The 12,053-nt window shown below is 38.9% G+C and overlaps 2 protein-coding genes across 24 annotated transcripts in view; one reads left to right on the top strand and one right to left on the bottom strand.

Annotated features, from left to right (window-relative positions):
• The window catches only part of Igsf10 (immunoglobulin superfamily, member 10), a 27,704-nt gene extending 17,689 nt beyond the window's left edge, over positions 1-10,015 (top strand). For 7 of the 8 annotated variants that reach the window (XM_006501467.4, XM_006501465.4, XM_011240117.3 and 4 more), the window contains 2 exons: positions 415-1,315; positions 6,376-9,214. In XM_006501467.4, the coding sequence (XP_006501530.1) occupies positions 415-1,315; positions 6,376-8,284 (2,810 nt within the window). In that variant the 3' untranslated portion in view covers positions 8,285-9,214. Of the gene's footprint in view, positions 1-414; positions 1,316-6,375 lie in introns of all 8 variants that reach the window. The other variant, NM_001162884.1, reaches the window with a different exon arrangement.
• Med12l (mediator complex subunit 12-like) overlaps positions 8,304-12,053 on the bottom strand; it is a 313,028-nt gene continuing 309,278 nt past the window's right edge. For 6 of the 16 annotated variants that reach the window (XM_017319618.2, XM_006501593.4, XM_006501592.4 and 3 more), the window contains one exon: positions 8,304-12,053. In XM_017319618.2, coding sequence (XP_017175107.1) covers positions 12,030-12,053 — 24 coding nt within the window. In that variant the 3' untranslated portion in view covers positions 8,304-12,029. The other 10 variants (XM_030252646.1, XM_006501587.4, XM_006501586.4 and 7 more) reach the window with 4 other exon arrangements.

The following is a 12,053-nucleotide window of genomic DNA, read 5'->3' as shown; positions in this document are numbered from 1 at the left end:
ATTTGAAAGAGCAAGAGGAGATAAATGAAGAAATTGGAGGGAGGAGAAAGGGTGAAATGACCTATTCAAAAATGAAAACATTAAAATAAATGAATAAAAATAAGAGGAGATAAATGAAGAAATTGGAGGGAGGAGAAAGGGTGAAATGACCTATTCAAAAATAAAAACATTAAAATAAATGAATAAAAATGTTAAGGCCAAAATACTTTGAAAATTGATCATATATATATAGGTATATATATAATTTTACATAAATATCATGTTGAACTATCTGGATTTTAAATTTAAGTTTATGTGAATAAAAAATTGAAAAACAGCTTTAACCACCTGAAGACTATGCTTTTCAATTTCATTGTATTTTTTGTCAGTTCAACAATGATCATGAATTCTATAATTTTTTTTTCATTTTATCAGGACGTGAAATATCCCGAGGGATACAGAAAACCCGGTTTCATGTGCTTCCCAATGGCACCTTGTCCATCCAGAGGGTCAGCATTCAGGACCGTGGACAGTACCTGTGCGCTGCCTCTAATCCACTAGGTGTAGACCACCTTCATGTCACTCTGTCTGTGGTCTCCTACCCTGCTAGGATTCTGGAGAGTCATGTCAAGGAGATCACAGCTCATTCCGGAAGTACTGTGAAACTTAAGTGTAGAGTAGAAGGTATGCCAAGACCTACAATTTCCTGGATACTCGCAAACCAAACAGTGGTCTCGGAAACACCCGAGGGAAGCCGGAAGGTCTGGGTGACACCCGATGGAACGTTGATCATCCATAATTTGAGTCTTTATGACCGTGGTTTTTACAAGTGTGTAGCCAACAACCCATCTGGCCAGGATTCACTGTTGGTTAAGATACAAGTCATCACAGCTCCCCCTGTTATTATAGAGCAAAAGAGACAAGCCATCGTTGGCGTTTTAGGTGAAAGTTTGAAACTGCCCTGCACTGCAAAGGGAACTCCCCAGCCCAGTGTTCATTGGGTCCTCTATGATGGGACTGAACTAAAACCACTGCAGTTGACTCATTCCAGGTTTTTCTTGTATCCAAATGGGACCCTGTATATAAGAAACATCGTTTCTTCAGTCAGGGGCACTTATGAATGCATTGCTACCAGCTCCTCGGGCTCAGAGAGAAGGGTAGTGATTCTAAGAGTAGAAGAGCAAGAGACAGTTCCCAGGATAGAAACTGCCTCGCAGAAATGGACAGAGGTGAATTTGGGTGAGAAATTACTACTGAACTGCTCAGCTACTGGGGATCCGAAACCTACAATAATCTGGAAGTTACCATCCAAGGTTGTCATTGACCAGTGGCACAGGTAAGCCTTTCTGTTAAAATTATCTCCTTTGCTTACTTGGTGTTACCTATACAAACCTTTTTTACTGTGCTCTTTCTAAAAATTGATATTCACTGTACACTCTTCACTATATAGTAAATCCTGTTTCTGAAAAGCAAAAATTATAGCTTGTGGACTATAAATTGTGTTCTTCATGACATTGTGCAATGCTTTTATAGGATGCTAGAAAGAGATGAAGCTGAGTGCTTTTCCGTTTACACTTGTTTATTAAAATATACATGCAATAGAAATTAAACATAGTACATATGAATTTACATGGACACTTGGAAATTGAAGGTTTTTTTCCCTAGTATTACAGTAAGTTGGTACACAATATAATGAATAAATTTGTAATTTTTAATTTAAATGTCAATATTAATTTTCAGGTTTTTCAGGAATCAAAATTACCTTAAATGTTAGACTGTAGTTCACTAAGATGTAAAGTTTTAAAGTGCTTAGCTAAAGAGGGTGAACTTTAGAATCCACATGCTTACATATATTTTCTCCTCTGTATGTGTTTCCCATCTTGACATTCGGTATCTTCAATAGTTCACTTATCAACTTTGTACTTATTTTCACAACACCAGCTCGCTCTAGCTCTTTCTCTCATGCACGTGCGCATGCACACACACACACACACACACACACACACACACACACACACACACACACACACACACACTGTCAGAATTGCTGCAGCTACTCTGACTCTTTGTGGCTCTATAGGAATTATAGGATTGCTTTATTTACCTCTTGGAAGGAAGTGATTGGAATTTTGATGGGGTTTTCATTGAAACAACAGGTTAATAATTCTTTTGGCTTTGAGTAAGAACAGTGAAAACAGAGTTTTGTTCCAACCTAAGAAGACACACTTTTAGCCCTTTAGTCCAGTGTGATATTTATGGTAGACTTTTTCATATATAGGGTTTAATATTTTGAGATACGTTCCTTCAGCATAGATTTGTTGACTCATTATAAAAGGACACTAAGACTCAACCAATTGCTTCTTTTGCTTCTATAAAGATAGTCACATGGCTTTGTCTTTGATTGTGTTGTATTAAGTTTATTGATTTGAAATGTTAAGCCACCCCAGCATTCCTGGGGTTAACCTTAATTGATCATGTTCTATGAACATATTGAAATGCTGAACTAAGTTTACCTCTATTTTATTGAGAAAATTTGCATTTGTGTTCATCATGGGTATGGGTTTAATTTTTTTTTTATTGCTGTGTTTTGGCTTAGAATGATGGAAATGGGTTGCCTATTCATACTTTAAGAAATGGAAGTAACTCTTTACATATTCATATAAACCATCAGTACAGCTGTAAGATATTAAGATTTTTATTAGACAGAAGACATTTCATTACTGCTATAATGTTTAATTACAGTTTCTATTTCTTGATCAGTTTTAGAAGGCCACATGCTTCCAGAAACTTGCACAGTACTTCTAAAATTCATGTGATTTTGCCATATACTTTTTCATAGTAGTTTTAAAATAATCTTTTGTGTTTCTGTAGCATCAGGGTTCTCTAGAGAAACAGAACCAGTAGCATAAATATGTACTAATCAGGAATGCAATTGGCTTCCACAACAAGGTCTGGGGAGTCCAATTGCTGTGTTCACACTGGAAATGCCGAGAGCCAGGAGCTACACTGTCCCTGAAGCTGAGTGTCAGTAACTCCAGTCTGGCACTAAAGGCCTGGTCTTCAGTTCAATTTGACAGACCAAGGAGGCTGACTTCTGATGTCAGCAAAGGCAGCTGCAACAGAGTAGGTCAGTTTACTAACAAGAAACAGGGGAAGTGGGTCAAAGGGCGTCAATATTCTTGCTTTGGATCTTCTTATGTCGCTGCTGCTAGAAGACACTGTCCACATTTAGGATGTGTCTTTTCAATTCAATTAATCAATAAAACCTCTCCAGTCATGCTCAGATCCTAACCTAATCTACACAATCTAGATGATCCTCTTAGGTTTGTCTAGAGACTTGCGTCTTAAGTGATTCTAGATCCTGCCAAGTTACAATATTATTAACTATTGTTAGTAGTACAATAATGTTTCCATTTTGATTTATGTGACTGTCAACTTTTTTCTTTATTAATCTATGTAAAGGTTTAGAGATGGTATTTATTCTCCTTTTTTAAACTCACAGATTTCATTGCCCTTTTGTTTTTTTGGGGTTTTGTTTAGTTTTTAGTTTTTTATTATGTTACTTTTCCTTTAATTTTTTTGTTTGTTTCCCTAAGTCCTTGAGGATCCTGTGTTTGAAAACTTTTTATTAAGATTGCATATCATGTTATAAATTTTTCTCAATACTGATTTTTCTATCATACAGTTTTGATAGTTTGTTGCAATTTTAATGTTCTTACAATTCTCTTTTAAGTTTCAATTGCCTTCTGTCCACTTAGTAGCATGTTATTTAATTTCCACTTTACTATATGGCTTTTCATTCTTAATGAATTTCACTTGTCTGAAAAGAAATACAATAAAATTTAAATTTTTAAAAATTTGACACTTGACATGTGAACTCACCTAGAGAAAATTCCATGTGCTGATGATATGACTGTGTGTTACACTGGTTGAATGAAGTATCCTTAAAAGTGTATTAGATCAGTTTTCTCTATAGTGTGGTCCAACTCAGGTTTTTCTTAGTTTTTCCGTATATATGTGTATGTATATACATATATGTATATGTTTTTCTATGTATATATGTATATTAAAAATTAAATATTGACATATCTACTATCATTGCATTGAACTTAATTCCTTAGATCTAATATTATATCTAATAATATTATATATTATATATCCAGGTGGTACCATATCAAGTGCATATATTTATACCTGTTATATCACCTTTGTCCTAGCTTATTCTTGGTGCTGTGACAAACACTATGACCAAAGACAATTCAGGGGAAGAGAGGGCTTATTTCAGCTTACAGGTTATAGTCCAACATTGAGAGAACTCACAGTTGGAACTCAAGGCAGACTCAAGGCAGGAACTTGAAGAAGGAGCATGAAGACATGCTGCTTGCTTGCTTACTGAATCATGTTCTGCTAGATTTCTTACACAGGTCAGACCAAAATGTTTAGGGATGGTGTCAACTAGGGAGGGCTGGTATCCCTTTGTCAATCAACACAATCCTGCACAGACATATTCACAGGCCAGTGTAGTATGCAAAAACCCACCAATTGAGACTCTCAGTTAATTTTAGGCCTTGCCAAGTTGACAGCTGAAGGAAAGACAGTCTTGTCAAACTGATGTTTTGTCTCTTTTTGAAGTTTTTTTACTTCAAAGCTACTTGGTAGTTCCCAGCCCTCTCCGAAGCAGATAAGCCTTTTCTTATGTCACTATTCTTCAAGTGTTGGTTAATGGAGGATGTTACATATTGTAACGATGGTGGATCAGATTTGAGGCTTGTCACCTTAGGTTTTTTTTTTTTAAGGTTGCCTCTTTACCAGTATCATTAATATTAACCAAGAACTTGAATCAGAAGCAGGGATTGTTTTGATAAAGAGTCTGTGTTCTTAGAAGCCCCTCAGGTAATTGTGATGCACACTAGAATTTGAGTCTGGGTCTCAAACTTAATGGCCCATGTAAGCAACTTGAGAATTTTCCTAAGCACGAGGTCAATGTCCCTGACCAGCTCTATCTGAATCACTGTTACGAGAAACCAAGCAATGTGCGTAAGTCTGGTCCCATACAGTGTAACACAGTTTAAGGGAGGGACTGTCAAGAACCAACATTTAGGGCTTTAGTCCTTAGTGTCTGCTACACATAACCATCACGCCAGAACACCAATGCCTAGACCTACCCCACATCACTTCTCAAACATTCTTGCCTTGAAGCCTGAGCTCCAAGTATTCTGTTTACCTCATGTTGTCAAAAGAAAGGGGGAAAAACACAGGTGTGTTTGAGCATGTTCTTAACACTAAAGCTAGGGTCTGCCACCTGGTGGTCAACTGTGTCAATTACGCAGCAGGTGATTCAACTTCTAATTCATCCTAGAATGCTGTCCTCTGCAGCAGGCAATGGACAGATTGCTTCTAGTTAAATAACTAAAAAGTTGCTTCGTTAACACATTTAAAAATTAGCATCAGGCATTAACTCAGCACATACCCTCGAGTTGTTTTTCATTAGCAGGATATGCTATTTTTGTGGATCCATTTGATATATAAAATGTCTTAAGAACTGGCTACTTCCAGCATCCTTCTCACCAGTGAGCTGTTTCTAAAAGTTGTATAAAAAAGAGCTGATTGAAGGCCATTTCGAAAATAATACTGTCTCCAGCAAATTATGCTTTGTTACAAAGCTTTTTTAAGCAAATGGCTTAGATAACAATAAGTGACTTTGGTCTTCATTTTAACAGCTTTAAAAAATAATCCATAAAGATAATGCCATGTTAGAGAGAGAGAGGGAAGGAAAGAGGAGGAGAGGGGGAGGAAAAGGGAAAGGGAGAGGGAGAGAAGAAGAGGAAGAAGGAAAGGTGACAAGGTGATGAGCTTGATCGTGATAATCATTTTCATTTTATCTATGTGTCACAATTTCCTACTAAATTACTTACATGTATGTACAACTGTGCCAGTCAGCTCTTAGTAAGGCTGGAGGGAAGTAACATCCTATAAATAAGGCTGCTTCTACATAGTATAATATTCTGTAAATGTGTCTACATTGGTGACAATATTTAGTCTTTTTATGTGTTTGTGCAAGGTATGCTCGTTCATTTTGGTGTGTGCATGTGTGGTGGCCAGAAGTAAATAAGCATTGGGGTCTTACACAATTGCTTCCACCTTACTCTCAGGAGGGCCTCTCACTGAGCCTAGAGCTGTAGGTACTTTCAGGTACACCAGCTGTCGAGCAAGCTCCGGGGGCCAGCTGTGTCCATTCTGGGGGTATGGATGTGACCACCTTGCCTAACTCTTTGTGGGCGCTGGAGATCCAAATTCAGGTCTGAAAATTGTGCACTAGGCAGCTTCCCAACTGAGTCATCTCCTAAGCCCCAATTCTCCCCGCTGCATTCTCACGCTTGTCTCTTCTCTCCTTAGAATGGGCAGCCGGATCCATGTCTACCCAAATGGCTCCTTGGTTATTGGATCGGTGACAGAAAAGGATGGTGGTGACTACTTATGTGTGGCAAGAAACAAAATGGGAGATGACCTGGTCCTGATGCATGTCCGCCTAAGACTGACACCTGCCAAAATTGAACACAAGCAGCATTTTAAGAAGCAAGTACTCCATGGGAAAGATTTCCAAGTTGACTGCAAGGCTTCTGGCTCCCCTGTGCCTGAGGTATCCTGGAGTTTGCCTGATGGAACAGTGGTGAACAATGTAGCACAAGCTGATGACAGTGGCTACAGGACCAAGAGGTACACCCTCTTCCACAACGGAACCTTGTATTTCAACAAAGTTGGGATGGCAGAGGAAGGAGATTATATTTGCTCTGCTCAGAACACCTTAGGGAAAGATGAAATGAAAGTTCACCTAACAGTTCTAACAGCCATCCCACGGATAAGGCAAAACTACAGGAGCAATGTAAGGATCAAGGCTGGAGACACAGCTGTCCTGGACTGTGAGGTCACTGGGGAACCCAAGCCAAATGTATTTTGGTTGCTGCCTTCCAACAATGTCATTTCATTCTCCAATGACAGGTTCATATTTCATGCCAATGGAACTTTGTCCATCAATAAAGTGAAACCGCTTGACTCTGGGAAGTATGTGTGTGTAGCTCAAAATCCTAGTGGGGATGACACTAAGACATACAAACTGGATATTGTCTCTAGGCCTCCATTAATCAATGGTTTGTATGCAAACAAAACTGTTATTAAAGCCACAGCCATTCAGCACTCCAAAAAACACTTGGACTGCAGAGCAGATGGGGTCCCACCACCCCAGATCACATGGATTATGCCAGACAATATTTTCCTCACGGCTCCATACTACGGAGGCAGAATCACCGTGCATCAAAATGGAACCTTGGAAATTCGGAACATAAGGCTTTCTGATTCTGCGGATTTCACCTGTGTGGTTCGGAGCGAAGGAGGAGAGAGTGTGTTGGTGGTGCAGTTAAAAGTACTGGAAATGCTGAGAAGACCAACATTCAGAAACCCATTCAATGAAAAAGTAGTTGCCCAGGTTGGCAAGCCTGTAGCAATGAACTGCTCTGTGGATGGGAACCCAACACCTGAAATTATCTGGATCTTACCTGATGGCACACAATTTGCTAATGGGCCACAAAATTCCCCATATCTGATGGCAAGCAATGGTTCTCTCATTGTTTACAAAGCAACTCGGAACAAGTCAGGAAAGTATCGCTGTACAGCAAGAAATAAGGTTGGCTACATCGAGAAACTCATCCTGTTAGAAATTGGACAGAAGCCAGTCATTCTGACATACGAACCGGGGATGATAAAGAGCGCCGGTGGGGAATCGCTATCCCTGCATTGTGTGTCTGATGGAATCCCTAAGCCAAATGTCAAATGGACTACGCCAGGTGGCCTTGTAATCGACAGACCTCAAGTCGGTGGAAAATACATATTGCATGAAAATGGCACGTTGGTCATCAAAGAAACAACAGCTCATGACAGAGGAAATTATATCTGTAAGGCTCAAAACAGCGTTGGCCAGGCAGTTATTAGTGTTCCCGTGACGATTGTGGCCTACCCTCCCCGAATTATAAACTACCTTCCCAGGAGCATGCTCAGGAGGACAGGAGAGGCAATGCAGCTCCACTGTGTGGCCTTGGGAGTCCCCAAGCCACAAATCACCTGGGAGACGCCGGGATACTCCCTGCTCTCAACGGCGACAGAAAGAAGGCCCCACAGAAGTGAGATGCTTCCCCTACAAGGTACGCTGGTCATTCAGAATCTACGAGCCTCAGATTCTGGCGTCTATAAATGCAGAGCACAGAACGTGCTTGGTGCCGATTATGCAACAACTTACATCCAGGTCCTCTGACAGGAAGGGAGAAACTGAATGGAACAAAAGCCAACATCTGCAGACTTTATTTTTTGGAAGAAGTTTAATCAAAGGCAGCCATAGGCATGTAAATGAATCCGAATACATTTACAGTATTAAATTTACAATGGACATGCAGTGAGACTTGTAAATAAATGCACTGTGAACTGATTCCGAGTTTCCATGGATTTCAAAGCAAACTCTTAACTTAAGGCACTTTGATTTTGCCAACAAATAATAAAAAACATTAAGAGAAAATGATCCGCTACAAATTAACAAATGGCGAATGCACCTGAATTTTCAGTAAAAAGACCTTTCTTCCGCTAACAGTTGCCAGCTGCCTTGTGTCTGTTTTCCACCAATGTTACAAACATCGCACACAGAATGAATGGAGACAACGTGAAAGATTAGGTTTGCAGCCCGTGTTAATCTCAATGCACAAATATTTTGTCACTGGTTTACAAACATTTTGATAAAACCTACAGAAAACAAGCGCAGAACTGTTCTGATTATGATTAATAGTTTACCATTTGTTCACACTGAAAGTTCCCATTGTTTTAATACCTGCGTTAAAAATGAAACCAAACAAGACAAAACAAATGCAGGCTAGCTTTTCTACATGTACAGGGCAGCCTAATGCTCACACATTGGGAAGTGCAAAGCGGGTTTCACATTTGTCCACACCTGTCATCCTGAAATGCTCTACAGGTACAGTGACACTTCCTTATAACTTTAAAGCCTTGCTCAGGCACCCATGGTTCAGAGCCATTCTGAAGACAGACTTTCTAAGGCAGAATTCCTCCACGAGTCTAGACAACTGCTTCTATATAATCAAGTTTCACTGTATTTAAATGGTGGGTTTTATTTTCATATTTCACCGTACTAACATTACATGTTTAATTTAACCCAAATATATGTGGGAGTATCATATGATTCACCTCTTTTATTCTAAAGACTGGGATTTTTCTAGAATAATTTCTCTGGCTTCTGTCCAAATTTCATCTACTTATAAATTTATTTCATCTATTTATAAAGGAGCCTTGTAAATTAAAAAAGCAAAAGTCATTCAGTTAGCCCAGATCACTAAGACCAAGAGCTTTGTTAGCACATGCCATTCATCTGGAACTTGATGCCTACTTTCCGTAATGCCTACTTTCTTTTGGCCCCTACCTCAGACATGAGCTGACTCCAGTTAACATTGGTACTCTATGGCTGCCAGAGGTCAAATGATACCCACCGTAGAGTAGTCTCCCTCTACTTTTAGATGAAAAAGGGTACATAAAACAAGAAATGCCACCCTCTAAAGATTCAGCTTACAATATAACACAGATGTTAAGGGGTTCTTATAGCCAGAAATGGTAAGTATACCCAATTCCATTAGATTTCAAGGTCTGGTCTTTAATTTCCTATCTGCAACCCACCCAGCAAATGACAAGGTTCTGCAATAGAGCTTTTTCCTTAGGACAATTTTAATGCCAACCACATGCATTTGCTATGAAAGAAAAAAAAAAACCTCTCAGAATGCAGAATTAAGTGGCAGTAAATATAATAACTAAATTTAAAATTCCAGTTGCTTTCCTTGTAACGCGCAGGGCAAAGAGCTCTAGGTTTTTCCTCATCCCCCACGGCATCTCAGAACTAGAGGGCTTTAGCATGATTTACCTTCCTCATCTTAACAAATAAAACAAACAACGACAAAGGAATAACCATAGCCTTCATGTGCAAAATGATTAATAAATTAACTTCTGCAAAGTTTAAAGTGCAAACAAATGCTATGCAGTTCTAACACTCGTTCTGCTGTTCACAATATTGAGCTACGAAAAGGACAAGGTTCAGATTGAAGCTGGAGTTTTAACCATCAACAATCATTGAATTAAGACCAGAGAGGACAGGATATGGCCCACTCACTAGGCACAACATTCACACTTCGGTGGTTTTGCGAATGCAATCATATGGTCTATTACCCGGGGCGGGGGGAGGGAGGAGGATAGCTTCGTGAATTTTAAGAATGACTCTGGAGAGGAAAGCAAAGCGGACATATGGGACCACTGAAATGTACTGCACTGTCTGAGAGCAGAGAGAATGTGAACTCGGTGGGAAGAATGGTCTTTAATGTTTGGCAAAGTCTTTTCCAGCCCAGAGTAAACACAAAACAAGCAGGCTGGAGGGGTATATTTCACAGTGTACACAGCAGTTCACACGATGTCGCCATGGCAAAGTAAGCAAACATGGATCTGAGGTCATTTGAATGAGTCAAACTCTGCAATGGGTAACTCACCTAGGAAGATATAAATTATTTATAATAACAATCTGCGAAAGAAATCATCTGAAGTCGTACTAGCTACATTTTAAAAAAGTAGTTCTACAGGGTCTGCTCTTCATAGACAATCTATTCACAGTATGCTTGACTACATTACATGTGAAATCATATGGCAAAAAGAAAGTGAACCCAACAAAGGACAGGGAAAGATCCCTACATGTCTTAAAATGCCCTGCAATTTTCACATTCAAAATTGTATGCATCTAATTCTAAAAAAATATTATACGGAATACTCTTAAGTTACACAAACTGATAATAATTTACTGTATTTTTTCACTCTAATAGGAGCAAATTACCACATACTTGAACAAAGTTAAAATAGTTACTATTTCTTTATAATAAATTTTGATGTATAATTTACTTTACTTGTGCTTTTTGCACCGGTTTATAAATACAGTAGAAGCAATACACAACCAAGACTGACACCAACATTAATAATTAAATTCAAAATTGTAAATACTTACCATACAAAATTAACAGCAAGTATACCTTTGATGACTACCAGAACCCTCTGGAAACCATGTCAAGTCTGAGCACTGTGGAATCTAAGGCCAGCTGTGAGATTTTATTTTATTTTTCTCAAGTTGGCATGAGGTTCTGAAGAACCTAAACTGGACAGTTATTTTTTTTTTTAAACCAAAACTGGCAGTAAGTAAAATGGACCGATTCCACCGTGGTTCTTCTGGCCTCCCGTGGTTATAGGTTGTACCTTCATGAAGAATCTGGATAAAGATTTTGCCACTGGGAACAAATTTGAGTGCAGCTGCTTCTGAGAGACTCCCACAGTCCTCCAGGTGGCTCTTGCAGAAGCCCTGAAGAAGCGGAAGTACTAAGCAACAATCCGTTTCAGCACCTTTGGACCACAACAAAAGCGAAGCCAAGTCCTTCATAAATGCGAACGAAGTTTATAAAGTGCTTATGAAAATGATCAACATTTCAAATTAAAGTGATGCAAAAAAAAAAAAAATGTTCACCCCACCGCCACGGTCGAGTGAAGAGCTAATGTGTCCACTCCCGCGAGACCTGCCACAGCTTTCAAATCAGTAGTTTGGTCCACCACAGGTTTAAAAAAAATCGTTAATGAATACATAAATATTTAAACCTACCATAATTCATTCTTTATGTAAATATGAGATAAAAAAGCACCAGTTTCAAAAGGTCTGCTACCACACTATCTGGAGTAGGCCTGTATGATCCACATTTTAAAACCTATTTTAAATCTGATAAAACCAAACCATGACTCCTTTACTTATTTAAATACTTCTGCATGAAATGTAGCATAAAATATAGGAAAACATAAATAACCAAAGACCAAAGGAGACGTCTTATGAGGACTACTAAATTTGATTTTCTGTTTTTCAGTGCAAACATAAACTTCATGTCTTCTCTTTCCGATTCAAAAGTGTGAAGGGTGTGCACAGGGAGTCACTCCTTGCTGTGGCTGGTTAC

The sequence above is a fragment of the Mus musculus genome, chromosome 3 (genome assembly GCF_000001635.26).
Source record: "Mus musculus strain C57BL/6J chromosome 3, GRCm38.p6 C57BL/6J".
Lineage (NCBI taxonomy): Eukaryota > Metazoa > Chordata > Mammalia > Rodentia > Muridae > Mus > Mus musculus.
This window is presented reverse-complemented; position numbering and strand designations above follow the sequence as displayed.